Source organism: Scardinius erythrophthalmus (genome assembly GCF_964197995.2).
Source record: "Scardinius erythrophthalmus genome assembly, chromosome: 10".
Classification (NCBI taxonomy): Eukaryota; Metazoa; Chordata; class Actinopteri; order Cypriniformes; family Leuciscidae; genus Scardinius; species Scardinius erythrophthalmus.
In genome coordinates, this window is record NC_138230.1 from 31,241,671 (window position 1) to 31,265,755 (window position 24,085).

General features: G+C 37.6%; 1 protein-coding gene across 3 annotated transcripts in view; it reads left to right on the forward strand.

Moving 5' to 3' along the window:
* Positions 1–24,085, forward strand: part of eya3 (EYA transcriptional coactivator and phosphatase 3) — a 35,345-nt gene continuing 11,260 nt past the window's right edge. For 2 of the 3 annotated variants that reach the window (XM_081377541.1, XM_081377543.1), the window contains exons 1-6: positions 1–187; positions 18,414–18,537; positions 19,155–19,204; positions 20,312–20,415; positions 21,932–22,018; positions 22,118–22,187. In XM_081377541.1, the coding sequence (XP_081233667.1) occupies positions 18,505–18,537; positions 19,155–19,204; positions 20,312–20,415; positions 21,932–22,018; positions 22,118–22,187 (344 nt within the window). In that variant the 5' untranslated portion in view covers positions 1–187; positions 18,414–18,504. The remainder of the gene's footprint in view (positions 188–18,413; positions 18,538–19,154; positions 19,205–20,311; positions 20,416–21,931; positions 22,019–22,117; positions 22,188–24,085) is intronic. The other variant, XM_081377542.1, reaches the window with a different exon arrangement.

A 24,085-nucleotide genomic window follows, 5' to 3' on the forward strand; every position in this document is an offset into this window, starting at 1 on the left:
ATCACATTTTTGCAAGGGTTTACCGTTTTATGATTCGAAGGAGCGCTTGTCGTTTCTGCGCATGCGCGTCGGGAATTTTAGCGACTTCCTGCCAAATAGTCGTCCCTAACACTACACGGCGCCCCACCGAGGGAATTTCAGTTCAAGGAAACATAAAGTTTCCTCGAAAGTAGCACTTGGTGAGATGGTAAGAGTTTCTTTCCCATTTGAGTGTCATGCACTGTGAATTTGAGTGCTTTAATGAGCGGTTTAGTGTGAAATGGTAAGGTCAGTGAGCCGCGAGCTAAATAACACACGTTGGCTAACTGCTCAAACTGTGCTTAACGCTAACGTTCCATGAACACAGCGACCACTGGAAAACAGTTTATATTTCTCCTCCTATAGTATGTGCACCAGCAGTGATAACGTTATGCGTGTTTCCGAACATGGTCACATTTAATGTGTGTGGTATGTGGACATCTCCGGTGAAATAGTCACAGTTTTGGAGAGAAACACTGGCTGTGTCTCAGATCCTTTTGATCTTCCTAGCGTTACCTAGGCAGCACTTTTCGGCGTCATGGGAGCAAAACGTTTTTGTAACGAAATCCTAAGTAAGATGTGAGATCCAAATCTTCAATGATCAGCCGTCCTTGAGTCAGTCCTGTTTAGTGTATGTTGAGGATGCCTTTAAACTTACATTACTTAAGCTTCCTGCCATTGTGATCCTCCTGTGATTCTATCTGAACTGATCTAATGTTATATATATTTGTTTCAAACTAAAACTATATATAAAAATAAAATAGGCCTACATAAAAACAAGATTCAAAAATACAAATTGCTTTTTGTCATAATTTCTAAATGCAGGTGAAGTTTTAACATTTATTTAAGGTCAGTAAGACTTTTTTTAATTATTACTTTTGTTCAGCAAGGATGAAAAGAAACTGTAAAATAATTTATAATGTTACAAAAAAAAAATATATATAAATATATATATATATTAACAAATAAATGCTTTTATTCACCAAAGAATCCTAAAATAAATGCATCACGGTTTCCACAAAAATACTAAGCAGCACAGCACAGCTGTTTTCAACATTGACTATAATGAGAAATGGGGCTGGGTGTCAAATCAGATGTCCCAATTCGATTTCGATTCAAAATTCGATTTTCGATTTCGATTCCCTATTCGATTCTCAAATCGACTCAATGAATATAGATTTAATACAAATCTTATATTTATAAAAAACAAGAGTGAACACAAGTGTTAATTAATAAAAAGAAATTAAGAGCCACAAACCTGTTTATTAAACTCTTTTTATTTTAGGTACACTTGGGTACATTAAAACTGAACCCAACTCTATATTTCAAATGCATACAATGAATAGACAGGATTTTGATTTTGTAACATGGAGGCTGCAAGCCTATGAACAGTGTAGGAAAACTAATACTGGCTTTTGTGTGATACACGGCTTTTGGGTGATACAACTAATACACGGCCTTTGAGAATCGATTTTGAATCGACCACATTTTTAAGAAACGATTAATCGAAAAAGTTTTTTTTTTTTTTTTTTTTTTGGGCCCAGCCCTTATAAAAAATGTTTCTTGAGCAGCAAATCAGCATATTACAATGATTTCTGAAGGATCATGTGACACTAAAGACTGGAATAATGACTGCTGACAATTTAGGAATAACTAATCACAGGAATATATTACTTTATAAAAAAATATTAAAATAGAAATTATATAGCCTATATTTTTTTAATCAGATTTTTTTCAGATTCTTGATCAAATAAATAACACATGACACAAAAATGTTACTGATCTCAAAAGGTAGTGTAAAGGACTACTTGCACAACTACTTCCGCATTCTACTTATAGAGAGCCTAAGTCCCGCCCCTCCGCTTCCGGCTCATGGGACCTTAGTTCGGAAAAAATATGTATGGAAGTCAATGGCGAGAGATAACTTATCTTTTTATTCCGTCTGAACTGTGCCCTGAACTACACATATGATGTTTGTCAATTTAAAAGGTAATTATGAAAGTCAAGAAAGTCGCAGTTTGTCATAAAACAGAAGAGTAACGTTTAGTTTTATGTGAAAATCGCTCATTGAACTACATCTCTCGTCTCGCACTATGTACGTCACAAGATCCGTTGCTTGTATGTGTGTATTCTGGCTCAAAACACTCAGGCATGACGGCGTTACGTTACGATTATAATGTAAGACTATAGAAAAAATGACAGCCGTTAGCTTCAGTAAAGTTAGCTTCATTCATTGAGAGAAAAGGTATGATGTCGCATGTGCGCCTTCTGGGTTTGTAGTCTTTGTAATTACGTATTTTCACAGTCTTATACCTCAACAGTTTTACATCAAACTGCGACTTTCTTGACTTTAAAATGTATCTTTTAAATTGACAAACATCATATGTGTAAATCAGGGCACAATTCAAACGAGATCAAAATATTTGTTGTCTCTCGCCATTGACTACCATACAATATTTTTCCGAAATAAGGTCCCATGGTGGTCGACCGGAAGGGGAGGGACTTAGGCTCTCTATTAGGCCCTACATATCGGGAGTTTCCGGTATGCTGGGTACACACCAAAAGATAATCGGGCTGATTTTGGGCCGATTTCCCCCCTTCCGACAATCCTAGCTATGTCACGATTATCTTGATGCTTCTACAGATTATTTTAGCAGATTTTCCCTTGGTGTGAGGTGTGTTAAGAGTGTCCGAACCTGATCGGAAGAACGTCGGAGCCGCCCCGATCACGAATCGTAAATATTCAACATGTTTAATATTTACGATCAGAAATCCTGATGTGTGGGGGGGACCCCGAGGACAAACGCGTGTAAAAGCAATTTTTATCTCACTTGGAAAAACAGCATCACAGGTGTAAGACAACACTCAAAAAGGCAAAATTGTAATAAAGAAGAAAAAGGCTTTATTCTTTGAGGAATCTTTTCGCAACCGCAGCCACCCAGATGTGAAACAGAAAGCCTACTGACATAATAAAACTGAGACATTTTATACAGGTTTCTGACATTCTTGACTCCTCCTTTCCCAGTCTCTGTAATTTCCTTAAAGACATTCAGTATGGACTGGTTCTACCCCCCCCCCCGGGCAGGTCATGCTGTTCTTTGTCCCTGAGAAGCCAAAAGGCCTTCATTTACAGTCTAAATGACCTCCTGCTTTCCTCAGGAGGGGGCCTGGGACCCTACTATATGACATCCTGTATTCTTCGACTAAGATTCTTTCTCGTGCCTAGGTGTTTGTTATCTCCCCGGGCTATCTGGTTTATTACATCTGCTCTTTCCTACCCCCAATTCAGCTGTTAGAAATGCTTTTACACACACTCAAATGAAATCAACAAGTTTTAAATGAATGGACACAAGAACAATGAATTTTTCATTAACATCTCCCCCCTGTTTATCATTCTCTGATAACCAATAAAATAATAAAAATTCATTTCTGTTTTCTAATCAAACCCATTATACTATTAAATCTTTAAGAATAGAATTAATTCAAGTCTTAATTCAAGAACAGTTATACCCTTCATGTATATCAATACTAAGCCCTAATTTGATTCAATCAAATAAAATCGCAAAACTTTTCTTCAACCATTAATTGGTCAACATTTTCTCCAGATATGTTGATCATCTCGTTGCCTCATGGACGTTCCATCTTCACCAATATGACACTTTGCATGCCGTAGAGAGGATTTTTTCCAACGTTGGCAGGGGAGATTTGTTTCTAGCACATATCATTGATCCCCTACTTTATTCTTTGCGCTGGCGTGTGAGGTTGTTGATGTTGGTTGGTATAGTTTAGGTCAGATGCTTGGACCCAGGTCTAACATCCTTCAGTCATTTTCAAATCCTTACAAGATTTTCCCTTAGATCACGATCGCACCCCCACTGGAATGAGTCGTTTACTGTCTGCTGTCACCTGTGAAGGCAGACCTTAAGTGATTTTGTTAGTGACCGCTTGTCTTGTCGTGCCTTTGGTGTGACCTGTGGATTCAACAGCCTGAAACATTATTGTCACCAGATAATTTTTGCTCATTGAATAGCACTCAGGGTCCTTGTTCCCACAGGGTTAGGCACTGTTTCTTCACTTTGCTCATGCCATGCGCAAAAGTCTGCATCTTCTGTAAAGAAAAACAAATGTTGAGGTTATTGTCACATAGTTTTCTTTTGTCTGCTGTGCTGCCACATCTGCTCCGGCGTTTCCTGTCAAAACAATTCTTGTTATTAGCACACTTAAAATACAAACAATGCACACAATTAAACCCAATGTCCTCCCAACATTTATCTTCCCACCTGTGCGATGGCTTTCAGCAAATGTGAACCCCTTAGTAAACCAGATCTAGCTGGTTAATACAAATAAAGTTCTTCAAATAAACCCCTCCTGGACTTTTACTGTCCTCATATACCGATGAGGTCAAAGCTAGATAACCTCTCAGCCTGCTGTGAAGACAATGGGTTTAGCCCTTCCCCCCTGGATTTACTGTTTTTCCCACCTGTGAGGCCGAAATGTCTTTGTTTGTGGCCTGAATACAAATTATCCATACTAAAAAGTTCAAAGACTCATCTGACCACTTGTTTTACTGTGCGTTCTCCTGTTCCCGCCATGAGCATATTCATCCTCCTCTTGATGCACGACACCCATCTTGTGCATAAATTTAACATAATAAAATTCTCTTACTTTTATCAGACGCTTTTATCCATAGTGACTTCCATTTCAAAGTACACATTTACATTCTTATCAGTTCTTGCTTTCCCTCGGAAATTGAACCCATGACTTTGGCGTTACAAGCGCTAACGCTCTACTGTTTGAGCTATAGAAAACTGCAATATTTGTTCATATTTATTTGGTAACATTTGTTTGGATAAAGTTTGCTAACCCAAACGTTGTCCTTCAGCCAAATTTCCCATCTTTCTCGGCCTCTGAAATAAAAATATTACTTAAAGCCACAATTTCATCTTCTTATCAAATTATTTTTTAAGGCAACGGCCCCTAGTCTCACAGCGTTTTTTGATTTTCAGGCCTATTGTTTGGTCTCTTAATCAACTGTCATCTACGAACATTCTCCAGGTCATCAATTGGTCAGGTCAGGTCGTGTACACTTTGTCAACGTCACTACACTTCGTCAACGTCAGTCGAATAACAATCTTCCCCTTTTTACAATACATAACTGTTAAGGGCTCTCTGGATAATCTGATATTTACTTAGCCTACTGTACGTGTTTGTTGCTGTCAAATTTATAACTTTTTCTCAAAACATGACTGACGGCTATCTACGACTTCACAATTCTAATTTATCAATACTTAAACCTGTCCAGAGAGTAATTCAAATCTACTGCACATCATGAATGACCAAAATAATAATTAATAGACAGAGCTCGATGATCAATCAACTTAAAGCTCATCCTGTTCTGTGTTGCCTTCTCATCAGATTGACTCACAATCCTCAGCTTTGTGAAATTTCAATTTCAAAAATTTCAAATTTGTCATTCGCCTTAACCCATCTATAATGCTAAAACACTCTTTCCAGAGGTTAATGACAAATTTATACACACTATTCAGACAGAATAGTTGTCCTAAACTAACACATACTGTACAAAACATGAATTCACACTCACACTCTTCCCTGACTATGAACCGCTCATATTTCTTATTAATATCTTTTATCTAAAAGGATTCAAATTTTAAATGACATTTTAACCTTACATTTTCCTGTATCTTTTATCTAATGTTTTTATGGCCTCTTAACCAGTTTCAAAGCATGTCTGTTCATTATCCATCTGATTTTAGAAAAGTCAGCTGGATTGTTTTGGTTCATTATCTTATTTTGCTCCAGCTTTCTTTGGCTGACTGATAACAGAAGAACAGACAGAGTACCATCCTCTTCCTCCACTCAAGCAGTCTCTTTCTCTCTCATTATAAGCAAATAATCTTTTCAACAGCCTCCTAGGACTGTAACTAAAATAATCATAGTCATATTCAATCGTTCTATGATCTTTTCTAAGGTTATCTTTAGTTTAAATACTCAATTTACCTAACCTTTGTTTTCCAGAAAATTCTCTTGAGTCATCTTTAGCCACCACCATGTCTTATAGTGGTCCTTTGTCATGTCTAAATGATCTACAGGAGTCAGAACTGACACATTAGTTCAGCATCGACACAAATCTCTGTGTTTTCCTTGCTCATCAGGCAACTAACATTACAACTTTTTTTTTTTTTTTTTTTTTTTTTTTTTTCAAGCTGTCTCCACAACAGATAACCACTAGTTCAATGGTCTCTGCTGGCTCCTGAATGCCCATTCAGATCAGCTCTTAACCTATAATTGTCTTTTCTTCAGGGTGTTGTCCCCTGGCATAGTTGCAGACACTTGTCAGAAAAACAAGCCATTCAATCAACGCGGTTTCTGGTGAGTGGTATATAGAGGAACTCACATTTTCTGGGTCAGACGGCCGTAACTTCTTACAGCTCATCTCGCCTCTCAATGGTTTGCTGATGCTGCTGGCCTCACAGTCACCGCTCAACTCTAATACCTTTCTCACATAAAAAAAACACCTCCATCAGGAAATGCCCAGTGTTTTTGCGTGACCCTTCTGTCTTAGGTTGTCCTTTTGGCCTAAAAGATCGTACCCGTCGTTGAAGTAATCACTCGTACACACTGGTAACCGCTTTTTCCCATCACAGAATCTGTGACCGTTTTCTTCAACATAATCTGTTGTTTTCTGGAGCTTAGGAAAAGGCGCATTCAAGAGTCATCAGAGCCATTCTGACCTAATAGTGTTCACAGGGAGACAGGTTAATAACAACAGTATTTAATCACTTAAATTCATTAATCATCTTAAAGGTAGCAACCTGCTTAGATTATGGTCAGTGAATTTAGATCACAATCGTACATTCAGTGTACTGTTACTTCTGTAGCCGGAGCCATCAGCCCTGTTTTATGGTGGAGGCTAAAATCAGACAAAGAAGCGGTCCTAAAATAAACTAGTCAAAAATGTCACTTCTATCATTTAAGGTCTGCATTATTATTTTAAAGACTTCTTTAAAATCATTCAGTTTTACCTTTAAAACATTTACAAATTGTCCTCTAAATTTGTCAAATCTGAACTGCCTGTAGCATGATTTGTTTTAGCTCTTCCGCATCTATGAATCTGTTCAACTGAAACACTGTGCTTTACACAGCCTCAGACAACAGTTTTCAGCTGACATTGAATGAGAGAGAGACTCTTGAGGCATCAGGACTGGTACACTGCATTCTCATAAACCTTTAACTTCAGACTTTATCTGCCATCTTTTCTTTAACTGTAGCCCATCTTAAGGCATCTTTTCCATAAATTACATGTATTGTAATTTAGACATTACAAATATCCACTCCGAATGAGTCTCTGTTGCACTGAAACTGTGGCAGTTTCAGTTACAGCACATGCCAGATTTAGATAAGCAAACCTGTTTTGGCCAAATCACATTCTTATCTTTTAAAATCAACATTAACAAGCCTTTGTTTTTAATCAAATGCCTTTTACACATTTTACATTTAGCAACTGTTAATCCTGTAACACTGCTTCTGTTTATTTTATCTTAAAGAAATAATACGAATTATTCTAGTTCTTAATAACAATTTCATTTCAATTTTACTTCAATGTTTTCTCTAGGAGTTTATCAATCTGCTTCTATGATTCACTTTTGAGGCTGCTCCCTGCTTGTGATACATTTTTTTTTTTGATTATCATTATAAATCATTCATTAGATTTGTCTCTCCATATCATCTAAAACCTTATCAAAGCATTTCATTCAAAAACACAATCATCCTTTTAGTGACCGGTACTTTTAAAATATTTTGCAACTCATTTAGTCTTATCCGTAATTTTATGTCAACCGGTACTTTTTATAGTTCTTTCCTTTCAAAAGGAATTCCTTACACTTAAATCTTTCAATCTTCTTACAACTTTCAAAAGTTCCAACTATCAACTTTATTTCTCCCTCATTTACTTTTACAGTCATACAGTGCGCATACAGTCACTGAATGACCCAGCTGACTGCAATAAAACACTCTCTGTTATTCTGCCTTTTATCTTTCTAACAGCTTCACCCTATTTTGCACTTCTGAAACATTGTGTTGTATTCAGGAAATGCAAACAGAGCCACTGATAAGTTCTCTGCATTCTCCCCCACTGTCCCAGCTGCAAATTCAATTACAATAGCCGAATTATAATCTTCATCATATTAACATTGATCTACTTTCTAACCCATATTAACACAGACTTTTCTTCAAATTTGTGTCATTTTGGCACTTTCTTTCTTTGGAGCCAGTTAAGTTATTGTTTATCTTTCTAATTACAATCAAACCTTTACTAAACATCATTTGCAAATCTCTTCAGAGCGTGAGCAGAACTGCTTACAGCATTTGCTCTTTTTTATCTCACTATTTATCAGGACTGTTCAGTTACTCTTCATACAGTATTAAAACTTTAACGTGTCATTAATTTCATCAACACTGGTTTTTAAAAGCTTATTCTTCTATCAAATGGTTAGTTTGCAGATTCAACATAAATCACAAGATTGTATTATAATTATTCAGTCCTACTTATCTCTACTGTTTCACAGAGACCACAAGATTCCCTAATTCTTCTCAGTCTCTAAATTACACAGACAGCTATCCTCAACTCAAAAATATGGCAATCTATTCTTCAATACTCTTGTTTTCATGTCATTAATACAATAAAGCATTCACATCGTAATTTCAATCATTATTTTATCTCCAAAATATAGAATTTTTCCCGTTTTGCTTACATTTGCGTACATGATTCCTAATCTTTATATCATGTTAATCCCTGTTAATCATACTCAATGCCTTATTTTATCTAACACTCTTTCCCTACATGCCACTTCCTTCTGTATCTGTTCAATCCAACAATTTCCATCAGGAAAAACATCCTATCTTCCCCTACATGCCAGTTCCTTCTGCATCTGTTCTCTTTTATCTGCAATCCAACAATTCTCTGTTTATAATTTCCATCAGGAAAAACATTCTATCTTTCCCTATCTTCTTTAGTTCAACAAACTACTGTCTGTTCACAGTTTTCTTCCATATCTCTTTCTCATAGCACAATACTTTCACGTTCCTATCGATTCTTTAACCACTTTTAATCTTGTTGTACTCAATGTTTCCTCTTCTGGAAAATCATGATATTTTATCAATTTCCCTATGTCAGTCATAATTACCACCATAATTATTTCTCCTTTGACAGAAAATTGGTGTAAAAAAAAAAAAAGATCTACTTTACTGTTAGATGACCCCATTTTGGCTGAGTTCCTCTCTTCTGGATTTCACAATTCGACACGTGTCTTACAGAATCTGTCAAACGTCTTCGACAGACCCGATCTTTTACTCCGAGATCGGACGGACCTCTGCTTGTTTACGTTCCACTCAAAGTTTTCTCACGTGCGCTTATTCGCTCGCTCAATTCTTTTGACTTGATTAATTCAACCTGGTCTTGTAATTACGTTCCACTCAAAGTTCCCCCACGTGCGCTTATTCGCTTGACTCAATTCAATGTGGTAAAACTTCGAGTAGAGCACAATCACCCAGAAACTTCTTAATCCTGTTTTAAACTTTCTCTAAGGTTTACATAAATTTCGAGTAGAACGTAATCATCTCAGCAGCTGTGATTTCTCTGAATCACCAGTGGATCCCCTGTCCACTAACGAGCTAAGTGAGGCAGAAACTGGTCTGCTTTGTCAGATCAATTTCTCCCCATAAAATTTGTGATTAACTGACTCACCTCTCGCTCGTACCAAAAAGCAAAACTCAGCCAATATGGTTCACGTTCACTCACAATTATCAAATTACACTCAACTTCAATAAAACAATTTTGCCGTTTCTTACCCAGAGATGCTTTTCTGTTTTTCCCGCAATCGTCGCGGATTTTTTTTAATCCTGGTGGGAGTTTTTCTTTCACTGGTCCTGAGTGTGGGGTATTTGCCTCTCTCTCTCGTAATCTGTTGAGTTTCTATCTCAAACCGTCGAGGTATAAGACGGCTGCCTAGTGCTGCCGAGGTTGTGCACTTTCCCGTCAAATCCGTTCTCAGGACCAGGAGAAGAAGCGTCCGCACAGGATCCCACTTCTGACACCAGCTGTAAAAGCAATTTTTATCTCACTTGGAAAAACAGCATCACAGGTGTAAGACAACACTCAAAAAGGCAAAATTGTAATAAAGAAGAAAAAGGCTTTATTCTTTGAGGAATCTTTTCGCAACCGCAGCCACCCAGATGTGAAACAGAAAGCCTACTGACATAATAAAACTGAGACATTTTATACAGGTTTCTGACATTCTTGACTCCTCCTTTCCCAGTCTCTGTAATTTCCTTAAAGACATTCAGTATGGACTGGTTCTACCCCCCCCCCCGGGCAGGTCATGCTGTTCTTTGTCCCTGAGAAGCCAAAAGGCCTTCATTTACAGTCTAAATGACCTCCTGCTTTCCTCAGGAGGGGGCCTGGGACCCTACTATATGACATCCTGTATTCTTCGACTAAGATTCTTTCTCGTGCCTAGGTGTTTGTTATCTCCCCGGGCTATCTGGTTTATTACATCTGCTCTTTCCTACCCCCAATTCAGCTGTTAGAAATGCTTTTACACACACTCAAATGAAATCAACAAGTTTTAAATGAATGGACACAAGAACAATGAATTTTTCATTAACACGCGCGCACGCTCTGGAGATTATCACGTGAAACGAAACAATATCCAATCTTAAAGCGAGATGCTGGAAGACGGAAGCATAACAAACGCAGTCATGGCGCAGCACAAAGTGAAATTGATGTGGACCGCAGAGATGGAGGATCAGCTTGTTGATTTGTGGCAACAGCACAAATGTTTATACAACGTGTTGTGTAAAACCTTTCCAAACACTATCATCGCAATTTCTTCCTGCATATCGTCCGCCATGCTTATTCTGAGGTCTCACGAGATTTTGCGCGATTTCCTGTGTTCACAGTCGAGACTCTGGTTGAAAATCTGTTCGTGTTTGGTGTGCTGTCTTTGTCACATCATGGCACACCACACACTATAAGAGCAAAACGCTTAAATCTAGGATTTTTTTTGTCCTCATGTTTGTGGTCTATCACATTTTGAAAATCTCATAAGATGTAAAAAATCTTTTGGTGTGTACCCAGCATTAGAGCATTCTGCGCACCTACATACATGAGAATGCAGATTATCACTACGTTTTATGCCAATTGATTAAAACAATGAATAATGATCTCTGTATTAATTATCTTGAGCCTGCTGAAATGTCCCTATAAATATATTTTCTTTCCTGTGCATTCTGAATAATAAATAGGCTAAATATGCCCGTCTTCTCATTAACAGTGTTTTTCTCTTCCTGATATTTCATACCTGTTGAGTTTACATTTTTAAATGAATTTGACTAATATAAAGGATTGCTTGTGTGCGTTGGTGCTTTATTCCAGTCTTTTAAAATAATTGAATGAATGAATGCACGCGAGGTGCCTGTAACGATATTAAATAGGTTATAGGCTATTTAATTAATCTTAAACAGTAACACACACAGCATAGAGGATAATGGCAGTCAACTACTTTGAATGTTAATTAAGCATTTTGGGCATAAACGTAGTAAAAAGATTGACATTGAAAAATGACAGAATGATAAATGTTCGTGGTTCGTACTGATGTTGTTCACCTGTTCTCGCACACTTCAGCGTCGCGGTCACTAGTTTAGATGAACACTGACACCCTGTCGTGAAATAATGGGGTATTTTTAACAGCCGCAGATTTCTCAGATCGGCTTGGTTTGGATTAAAATTTTGGATTAATAATTCTGCACACAGTAAACATCAGAATATCCATTCTCCTGTTAATAAAACTTTCCAAATTTTTTAATCATAAGCCGCTTTTCCACCGAAATTACCCGGAACAATTTGTCCCAGGAACTTTTTTCCCAGGAACCTTTTTTGCCCCAGACCGGTTGCTTTCTGCGTTTACACCGCGGTCTAAAGTACCGGGAAGGTAAACTGCGCGCAACTGCTCCTCCCAGTCTGCGACGGACAGTAATCAGTTTTGAGCGCCACATTTATAAGTATGGAGGAGATTCAAACTGTGCTGCAGTTATTGGTTTACTAACGAGGTAATTAACATAACAAAATAGACGAGCACTGATACTAAAGCGTGTTCAGAAAGCTCGTATGCGTATAAAATTAGACAAGGTACGTTGTGAGATGACTGGGACGAACGCGCAAAAATTTCCTTTTGCGCAAATACTCTTAAAAAAAGCCTGAACCCCGTCTATCAATCATAAATAGTGACAGTCTTGTAAATAGTTGTTTGTTACCAACCTCAATGCGCTATTTCAATCCTGTTATAGTAAATTTGTAACATGGTTTGCCTTGCAATAGATGACAATGTGTAAACATAATGACTTAATATTAAAAGCTGTGGCAGAAAAGAGACGAGCACTGATAAAGCGTGTTCAGAGCTCGTAATGCTAACGTTAGATATAAAATTGTATGTTATCAGCTATTGCGGACATTGGCCGTGAGATGGCTGTGACGAACGCGCAGAAAGTTTCCTCTTCCACAAATACCCAAATAATAAAGCCTGAAACTCGTCGCCAGTCCCCCAGTTTTTTTAATTAAATTCCATATTTGCAGACAGACAACTTTACTGCATGAAGCCACTTTTTAAAAGGGAGGTTAAAAATAAAGAAAATGCTGCGTGGAGTCATCCAACCAAAATGCGGCGTGAACACAACCAATCAGCTTGTGCAGCGCACAAGTCCCACCCCTGAAAGTTCCTGAACTTTGAAAAAGTACTACTAGGCCTGTCGCGATAGTCGATAAGTCGATTAATCGCACGATAAAAAAAATGAGCTCGATAATTTTTCCGGCCGCGATAATTCCATTTGCATGCTTGTTTGTTTTCCTCGTCTCTCTCTCTCTCTCTACCAAAGAGACTGGATGACCACTCTCGCTCGGTTCTTTAGCGTATAGGAGGAATGAACCCTCTTGTTGTCAGTTGCATGGTCTTTGTGTGGGGAGGCGGCGCGCGGCGCTTGTCAGTCACGTATGGGAAAGCGCCGGCGGGAGTGTTTGCGGCTACTGCCGGGAGAGAGAGAAGACGCTAGTTGTGAGTTGCGACAGCGAGCCCTATCACATGAAAATGCGTATCTATACCACGAATGTTATTTCTCGTGCCATTTATACGCCAAAACTAGTTTTTGCGTGCATATGATACGCTCTTTATGGCGTGTAATACGCACGCACTCCTCACCCCTAATCCTAACCAAGTATTTTCAGTGCGTATCATACACGCAATAAAGTGCGTCTCCGTCTTCCCGACAGTACACAATCACTTGACAAAGTAACAGGAGGACAAAGTAACAGGAGTAACAGTGCAAAATTGTGCGATATGGCTTGTTGAGGCTTTTTTTTTTATTTGTTTACAAAGGTCCTAACTGTAAGTTTTGCCTGTTATGGAATGTATCACTATTTAAGCCTAATGTCTAAAGCCTAATGTTTAATATTTTTTGAAGTGCAATTTTGTTTACATCCATTTTATTTATTAACAGACATTTATTTTGTTAACAGACACTAAGAGTCCATTGCTTTCATTGTTTTTGGTTGTTTTGTTCATTTTTTTGGATATTTAAAATGTTTTCCGTTTTCAATGTTTAATATTCTTTAGAAATAAAAGTTTATAGATCGTTGAAAAGGTGTACCTGCATTATTATGCCATTATAATTATATTAAATGAAAATGGTCTCAGAACGGCAATATTATCGTTTATCGCGATAATTTCTTGGACAATTTATCGTCCAGCAAAATTTGTTATCGTGACAGGCCTAAGTACTACCTCGTGAGCAGGGACTATCGGAGGGGGAAATATTTACCCGGAACTTCATTTAGACCCTGGTTCCTGCGGTGTAAACACATCGAGTACCAGCCCAAAGTTCCTAGTTCCTGGGGAAAGTTCCTGCGGTGGAAACGCGGCTTTATTGCGGACACTCGTTTGTTCAACTCATTGACCACAGTACATTGAAAGTAAACATAACCGGAAATAAGTGAGACGTACTATTTCCAAATGGAAGTGCATTACGAAGATCAGTGCAAGTGGTCCATTACTTTCTATTTTAATTAAGTCATATTATGCCTTTGAAATAGAGTGGTGCAGGTGTGACGTCACTTTGTAGGCCAAAACGCATTTAGCACTTCGGGTTCCATCGTCCCAAAGTCAATGGGTTTTTTGAATGGGGTTTTGGTTAAATGGCAGAAATGTAAACTCAGTCTGCTTTTACAGCATTGTTATGGTTATAATTGTGCTCTAGCAAACTAATTCTAACTCAAATGTTCTGGGAAAATGTTTTTAGATAACTGAAAGAGTTGTCGGAAGCTTCGTGATGGTTATGACGTTGAATTCATGGGACCATTGTGTAGTTCGTTCATAGCCTACCTTTAGCTTTTTACTTCTGGCGACTGCATTTAGGCTTCAAAATTCATAAAAGCTGTGTTCATCTGTGATAATTATCTCGATGGACAAAAACTTTTGTGATCACAGAGCTTGTTTTTGTGATAATCCAAAAGCCTATGAGACAATCATGTTGGGTTTTTGTCGAGGGGTCCAGTCTAGGGATGGACGATATGGCCAAAATTTATATCACAATATGTTTCTTAATTTCGGTCGATACGATATAATTCCGATATCGATATATATATATATATATATATATATATATATATATATATATATATATATATATATATATATATATATAAAAGCCTCAGAAAAACTGATGAACACAACGGATGTCTGTATCTACAAACTTCTGAAAAATTAATTTGCCAAGTCTATGAAACCTCCTCCTATAAAACTAGGCTATATAATATTTTAGAAATAAACAGTAAAAATTTAATGTTCACCTTTTATTTGTATTTAGCCTTCATACAAACAAGAAATGTAAAATCATCGTCAAATAAACACAACACTCTCAACTTATTAATATTAATATCTTTAACTTTAAACTATAAAATAGGCTGATTATATTATTCTTATAGATTGAAATAAAAGTGCTTCAGCCAGGATAAAAATTATGAAAAGTGCTCAGAGTTGCATAAAAAAGAGTGATCAACAAAAGAACACATGTTGCTGGGGTAGGGACATACGTTTACATGCACAACTTTTGTTTCAATCGGACTGAATTCATTCCGATTGATAAATCTAGTGTTTACATGAACGTGAAACATGTGATCGGGTTGATGTGAATTGAAAAGCCTGAAAATATCACTGTTACCTTTAGGTATTGTGGTATTCCGCCATGTTTCTCAGTGAGACGCCCACAACTCATAAAGATCGGGGCTTAGAGAAAATCCAGAGCTCCCCACTGGTATTTACGACATTGTGGTGGCGTTCAAGTGTGTTCAACTCGTAAATACATACGAGATGACTTGAACGCACCAAAATTGAACTTGTTAAATTAATTTGTTATTTACTGAATTAATTGTAGGTAGCAAACTATTTTAATTAAGGGGACTCCTGCATCTGCATTTTATACATGCATACATTAGTAAGTAAGTGTTTATGTGAACATTGACTTTGCTTGCAGATGTATTAAAAACTTGGAGCCTGAAGCTGAAGTTTTATGTCTGATGCTTTTGTATGTAGAGTTTTATTGCAAACTTGTTACAATTTTAAAGGGTAACTTCACCCAAAATGTAAAATTCACAATGAAGATATTTTTAATGAAATCTGAGAGCTTTTTGTCCTTCTATTGACAGCCTATGAAACTACCACTTTCAAGCCCCAGAATAGTGGTAAAAAGACATTGATGTTAAAAGTAATAAAAAGACATTGACATTGATGAGAGCACCATGACACATGTGTGTTACTTCATAAAACTGAGGTTAAATAATCCAAGTGGTTTAACCTCAATTTTCTGAAGTGACACGAGTGCTTTGTTTGCGCAAAAAAAACAAACATAATTTGCCACTATTTACAAAATAATAATCTCCAACATGCGTTCACACAACGTCTGCTCATGACACGCATGTGTTGTGCTCTCATGAACGCGTCAACAATATTCTGTTTAATGACAATTATATAGAACATTTTTTATTTTACTAAACTGGAATTATTGCCAATTAAATTCATAATGTTTAATACAAGTATTATAGAGTAAAATGTTGGTAAAAATAAGTGTTTTCATACTTTTCACAAAATTAACAAGAAGTTTTCCTCTATTTACAGTAATATAACAACAATAATTAAAACATTTAATCATGAAAAAAAAACGGAATAAAATTTGAATCAATTAAATTGAAATTGAAACCAATTCCCCCTTATGCCATTCCAAACATATAATGAAACATTTTGAAAAATGTATGTTTGTTTGTCTGTCACTGGTCCAATTTTGTTTTGGACATTGACTTTCATTGTATGAGTAATAACAGAATATTTAGGTCATAAGCAGGTTTGGAGTGACATTGGGTTGAGAAAATGATGACAGAATTTTCACTTTTGGGTAAACTATCATTTTATAGGCCCCTTTTCAGTTTTTTGTGGGCGGAGCTTAGGTGGAGGCAGAACGATTCCTCTGGCCGCTTCACTTGCTAATTAGCAAGTTTTGTTAGCTTGTTTTTTAACAATGACTGGAGAAAATCTGATTTTATCTTAATGTGTAAGGTCACTCACTGTCCATTACAGTGCAATTTTAATGATGTGAATATTTTCTAGAAATAAAAATTCCAGATACAGCAAATTCATCTTTTAACTTTGATTATTCTTTCTTAAAGGTATAGCAGAGGATTTTCTTTTTCCGGGTGGGTAGTGTAAACTATTGGTCCACCTAAGTGTCAATCATTCTGGTGATATGTTTACGTAAGGCCGTCGTACGTGCTCGTCCCTTAGTTTTCGCTTTCTGCGCATGCGCACTTTCAGGTGTTTATGTGTGGTGAGCTAGAGCTCAGCCATTCATTGAAGCTCGCCGTTTCACCGGGTCCTTTGAAAATGTCTGAGGGTCGCAAGAGAAAAAGTTTGTACGAACTGTATGAGAAGAAGAGAAAGGCCTCAGAAGAGAGAAACAAGATCAGAGTGTTTTTGGGAGATTGTTTCACACGATGGCGTGCGCTGAAAACACAGGTTGGGCTTCCCACTGATGCCTCAGTCGCGAAGTTTCTACTTGACAGGTAAAGTTTGGCATGCTATTTGGAGAAAAAGTGCAAATCTTCTTTTGGAAAGTAATCTTGTATGAGCGATGCCGACAGCAACTTGTAAACAGAGCGTGCACGAGGAGAACCTCGCACACGTTTAATAGGCGTTCCCTCTCGGGAGCAGGTAGAGTGTTGCGCATGTGCATTTTTTCAAAAAGTGGAGAGGGCGGTTCTTATCTAAAATTCGGAAAGATCCTCCGCTATACCTTTAACAGGTTTTTCAAAAAGTCTAGTCACAATCAATCACAACAATGTATACAATCATAGATGATTCACAAATAATCAAAATAGTTTAGAAAACATTATGCGATAAAATCTCAAATTGGAGCCTGTACACCGTCGATTCTTGCACCCAACAACACAAGATGACATTTTAAGCTCCTTGTATAACTGAATCTGTGCTGGTTTGTATTGGCTGCCTCTAGTTTTCCCTTTGTTTTTGCCTCCGTTTTGCCTCTGCCGTTACGTAATTGTGATGTCGCCGCAAAAAGGGTCTATAGATGGTCTGTGTAACTTTCTAAATTTATTTCAAAAAGTGTTTCAGATTATTGTTTCACTTGTTTTTTTCATTTCCACTTTCCTGGGACATTGGGCTGTACGTTGCAAAAGCATCGCTCAGGGCTTCACGTGTTTTACTAAACATTGTAGTCCCAACATGAATGACGATTTGGTAAGCGTCTGCTAAACTGGCTCAAGTGTAAGTGAGCGTCTGACCTGCTTTTCCCTTTCCTGCTTCATATACCAATTAAATAAATGCAGTTTAAAGAAGGTATGAGGTGAATAAAATTAGGTTAGATCTTATCCTCGCCCACCCTTTGGATGTGACAGCTTGCGCAGAAACACCTAATGCCTTTTTGATATAATCAGGAAAGAATACAAGCTTCCTAGTTTTCACCAAATGTAGGTTAGTAAACATGTAAGGAGAGGCTGACATCTAACCCAGGCATGTGCGCTGAAGAGTGGGAGGGGACGGTGGAAACATCTGGTGCTTTTGTGGGGCACCTCACGTGCCGAGCTCACCTGCCACGAGGGTGAGAGTGGGATTAGGCCCCGCAAGCCCCACTTGTTCTCCTGACTTTCCCATGATACTCAGCACCATGACCGCGCACACAGACTAATGACAAGGATCAACCCCAGTGAGGTGGAGAGCATATATAAAGATGTCTCACAGTGTTGGCTTATGTCTTTCACGCAGGGCCTTGGCCAAAGCAGAAGCAGCGGCAACTGCAGAGACTGACGGCACGGATTTACTTTGGCCGACTGTGAAGACGTCATCTTTTGCAGCCATGAACGAATCGCAAGAGGTGCCTGAGCTACCTGTGAGTACACTGCACTGATATCGTTCATATTGTCCATATGACTGAATTTGTTCAAAACACAAATTTCATCATTCATTTGAAAATCAATTTTTTCAAGCATGAAAGTTTTTAGTAAAAAGAAATGCATGTAAATATAGCCGTTTATTAATATGTACTGTTACATTGTTTCACTTAATCATACCAGTACAGGAATAAAGACAGATTCACAAGTAGCTGAGAAATAGAATGAATTTCTTCTTGTTTGGCATCCAGACATTTATTTTAGGTGCATTTTAATCGGCTTTTAGCTTTTGTATTAAAAATTTCAAAAATAGCCCTGCCGTCTGACAAATGGGAAATTGATGGGGACTTTTCTTGAGTGAACTGCTAAAAAGACTTGACTAGTCGACTAGTTGATTGCGAAATTTCTGTTTAACGTTAATGAAATCAGTCGTTGTGCACAACCCTAATTAGTAGTTTTAGATTATGTAAAGCATGTCACACTACTGCATGCTTCTGTCACTGCATGAAATGCTTCACATTATTATGCCAAATGCCATCAGCCACTGTAAATAAACACGCTGAGAGACGTAATATATAAATGTATGCTCTTTTTCTCTGTTGTTTTGATTGAATAGACAAAGAAAGCTCGGCATGATCCAGAAGTGAATCAGGAGGGAGATTCACGGTAAGTTCATGTGCATTTTCATTACAGTGTATGGTTCATTACATATTTTCATATGCATTTTCATTATAGGGTGTGGTGTATTTCATATTTTTATGTGTAGCCTGCATATAGGCTATAGCATACTACTTAAAGGGATAGTTAACCCAAAATTGAGAATTTGCTGTTAATTTACTCACCCTCAGGCCATCCAAGATGTAGGGAACTTTTTTTCTTCTTCAGTAGAACAGTAAATAACATTTTTAGCTGAAACCGTGGTCCTGCCCAATCTTTAATGTTATGAGACAGCATTTTTTTGATCAGGACAAACTTTAAAGGACTTATTTATGGATCCAGATTTTGCACAACTACATTTAAAGAATATTTTATAGAATTGTACTCATTTTGTACATGCACTTATTTCTGTGTTTGTTTTGTTTTTTGTCCAAGTTTGTTTTAATTATGTTTTACTTATGATTTTATGTTGTTAAATGTTTAGTATGTACAATATCTGCCATGGAATAGCCAGTAATGCTGATATGGCAATAAACTCCTATTACTACTACTCCTATTACTAAATACTATTACTACTATTGAAACCGTGGTCCTCAGTGATTCATATAATGCAAGTCAATAGGTGCCATTACTTTGAGATTTTAAAAAAAACATATGCAGACAAAACAAAATTAAAACCTGTGGCTCCACCTGTGACAATACAGTGAGGTCTTAAGAAGCTAAACAATTGGTCTTTGCAAGAAACTGAACATTATTTACAACATTATTTTTTAAGGATTAGACTGCTAGGATGTGAACATGCTATTCTAAGCAGTACAGATACAAGGAACTGGATATAAGATCATAATCTTGCTCTGTTACTGTTGTGCCCTTGAGCAATTAAGGGGAAAGAGAAAGAACAAAGAGTGTCTTGTCAGATTAAAGCATGATGTCATATTTAACAAAATGTCAGAAAATATTTAGTATCAGAACGGCTAGCTACTCTTTTGGCCACTCATGCGAAATCTGGAAGCTGACTTTTCAAACCAAAACTCAGAGGCTCATTTCATGTTTCATTGTTGTTGTTATACATTAAGAGAACAACAGGATACATTTCTAAAAGTCGATCTTTTGCAGTGTGGTTGCTAATGACAGCAGTGACTCCCCAAACCGGGACGAATCAACAGCACAGTCAGAAGTCAATTCATATCCACCATCATCTGTTGCTCACTTGCACTTAAGTAAGTAGGTTTCTGCTTTAATTTTCATCATCTGAAATACTTTATTTTAGGGTGGTAAAAGGTGCGTGTGTGTGAATTGGGCAGGGCAATTATATCAAATATATTTTGTTGACTGTTTATAGGGCTGTCTTGATAACAGCAATATTGTAATACTGCAATACTGACAAGCCAATAGCAGAGGAATGCAAGCAACCGCTGCAACCGTGATGGTCACGTTTTTTCATAATGCTATACCCTTCTTGTTTTACACTTCATGCGTGTATTTTGAATATTAAATAAGTTAATAACAAGAATGAAGAATGTCATTTTTTCCCCTCCATCAACTGACCCTGTGTTTCAGTTGTTTTAGGTCGGTTCTTGTTTATTCATTGTGCGGTTTGCGTTATTCTCCTGTCTGTTCATTCAGAGTGTTTGTATGTTTAATAAAGCCGGTTTTGTTTTTGAATCTCAGTCTTTGTGTCTGCTGACCACATCGTTGCACTTATTTATATAGCAAAAAAAGAAAAATAATCTTTAAATATGACGATAATATCGTATATCACGATGTTGAGCCACTCAAAATCCACGCAAGGCAAATTCCTTCACCGCAACCCTAAATGGTAACCATTTACCAACATTGTGAATATTGCAATGATTTGAACACCTTTTTTGGTCCCACTTTATATTAACAGGCGTTAAGTACTATGTACTTACATCAAAAAATAAGTACAATGTACTTATTGTGTTCATGTTGTATTGTAAAACACTTTTGCTGTTATTGAGGTGTGATACGGGTAAGGTTAGGGACAGGTGTGGTGGATTGGGTAGGTTTAAGGTGTAAGGAAAGGGTCAACTGTGTAATTATAAATGTAATTACATAAATTAATTACAGCTGTAATTACATGCATGAATTTTTAAAATGTAGGTACAATGTAAAAACATGTAGTTACACTAGTACATTGTATCAAATTATTAATTTCAATGTAAGTACATAGTACTTAAAGCCACTTAATATAAAGTGGGACCCCTTTTTTATTTGTCCATTAAGTATGAGAGTGATGGTAACGAGATCACATTTCTGATTTACACAACAGGAGCAAACTTTTAGCTGTGGTTCAATTTTTTAATTCATACTGTCCATATGATTGAATTGGTTCAAAACACTAATTTCTTTGCATGATCATTTGAAAATCTATTTTTACAAGCTTTAAAATTTTAGTAAAGTATATGTAAATATTGCTGTTTATTATGTATTGTTATATTGGTTCATATAAATTCTAATATTATATACCTAATCATAAATAAAAAAGTTGTAAAAACTTTTTTAATTAAAACAGTTTAATTTGTACTGTTTTGCTTATTACACATTTTAAATATATTTTGTTGTTATAATTGCTTTATTTAATTGATGGTTCATCTGATTGTAACACTTATGTTATTTTAGATAGATATTGAATATTGTCAAAAGACTGTAGTGCCCCACGTGTATTTGTGTAAAAATACGTGTAAATATTATCCACCCCCTCAATGTCTCCAGCAGTGCCTGGGGGTCCAGAACAGTCAAATCAAGAGACAATATCAAGATCCCAGGGCTGTGTCACACAAAATGCATATACTCACAATGGTAAGGCCCATTTACTATATCAGGACAAGAGATGCTGTCTTGCTCAGATGTTGATTTAAAGCATAATACCATTGTTCCAAAACTCCCTGTTTTTAACAGCAGTGACGTGCAAAGACCTCACCACAACCACAGCCACTGAATATACCTCACAGATCTACCAAGGAAGCAAGTAAGTACTGAAAGTTATCTTAAAATGGGTTAGTATTTTTTATTTTTTTTTACAATCAGTCATCTGTTTAATAAAACCTGAACTGAATAGTCTAGCATGTCATTTGGAATCAATATGGGATCATAATCGACCCGAAATGGTACTCAGTAGTTTGTATGGCCCCCACGTGCTTGTATGCATGCCTAACAACGTTGGGGCATGCTCCTAATGAGACGATGGATGGTGTCCTGGGGTATTTCCTCCCAGATCTGGACCAGCGCATCACTGAGCTCCTGGACAGTCTGAGGTGCAACCAGGTGATGTCAGATGGACCGAAACACAATGACCCAGAGGTGTTCTATTGGATGTAGGTCAGGTGAGCGTGGTGGCCCTTCAATGGTATCATTCCTTCATCCTCCAGGAACTGCCTGCATGCTCTCGCCACATGAGGCCGGGCATTGTTGTGCACCAGGAGGAACCCAAGACCCACTGCACCAGCATAGGGTCTGACAATGGAGTCAAGGATTTCATCCCGATACCTAATGGCAGTCAGGGTGCCATTGTCTAGCCTGCAGAGGTCTGTGCGTCCCTCCATGGATATGCCTCCCCAGACCATCACTGACCCACCACCAAACCGGTCATGCTGAACGATGTTACAAGCAGCATAACATTCTCCACGGCTTCTCCAGAGCCTTTCCTGTCTTTCACGTGCTCAGGGTGAACCTGCTCTCATTTGTGAAAACCACAGGGCACCAGTGGCGGACCTGCCAGTTCTGTTGTTCAATGGAAAATGCCAATCGAGCTCCCTGGTGCTGGGCAGTGAGCACAGGGCCCACTAGAGGACGTCGGGCCCTCAGGCCACCCCCATGAAGTCGGTTTCTGATTGTTTGGTCAGAGACATTCACACCAGTGGCCTGCTGGAGGTCATTTTGTAGGGCTCTGGCAGTGCTCATCATGTTCCTCCTCGCACAAAAGAGCAGATACCGGTCCTGCTGATGGGTTAAGGACCTTCTACGGCCCTGTCCAGCTCTCCTAGAGTAGCTGTTTGTCTTCCTGGAATCTCCTCCATGCTCTTGAGACTGTGCTGGGAGACACAGCAAACCTTCTGGCAATGGCACGTATTGATGAGCCATCCTGAAGGAGCTGGACTGCCTGCGCAACCTCTGTAGGCTCCAGGTATCGCCTCATGTTACCAGTAGTGACACTGACCCTAGCCAAATGCAAAACTGGTGAAAAACAGTCCGAAAAGATGAGTAGGGAAAAAATGTCAGTGGCCTCCACCTGTAAAACCATTCCTGTTTTGGGGGTTGTCTTACTGTTGCCCATCTAGTGCACCTGCTGTTAATTTCATTAACACTAAAGCAGCTGAAACTGATTACCAACCCCCTCTGTTACTTAACTGACCAGATCAATATCCCAGGAGTTTAACTGACTTGATGCTATTCTCTGATTAACAAGTGTTCCCTTTATTTTTTTGAGGAGTGTATTTAAAATAATGTATGACACTTTTTACTTGTGACATAAGACATTTGGCACTATTAGAATCCATAAATATTCCCCCATTGCATTATTATGCAATATATTCAACATTATATATAGTAGTTTAATGTAGTACTGACACTAAAACTCTGTAAACTTTAATTTTTTTTCCTCACATAGTAATTTTTATTTTGGTTGCACAAGACAGATTGTCACTTCCAATAACACATTTACATTTTTGTATTGCAATATATTGTTACACCCCTAGTTAAGACATTTTAATGAAAGTTTTTAAGCGCATTTGTTTTTCTTTGAAATAACATGCACAGATGAATTGTTCATAAGACTAGTACCATTATTAAGGAAGTAAATGGTGTCAGTTTTGAATACATGTTGACTAAGATAATACCACATATTGAATGGTTGGTTTAAGTCAAATT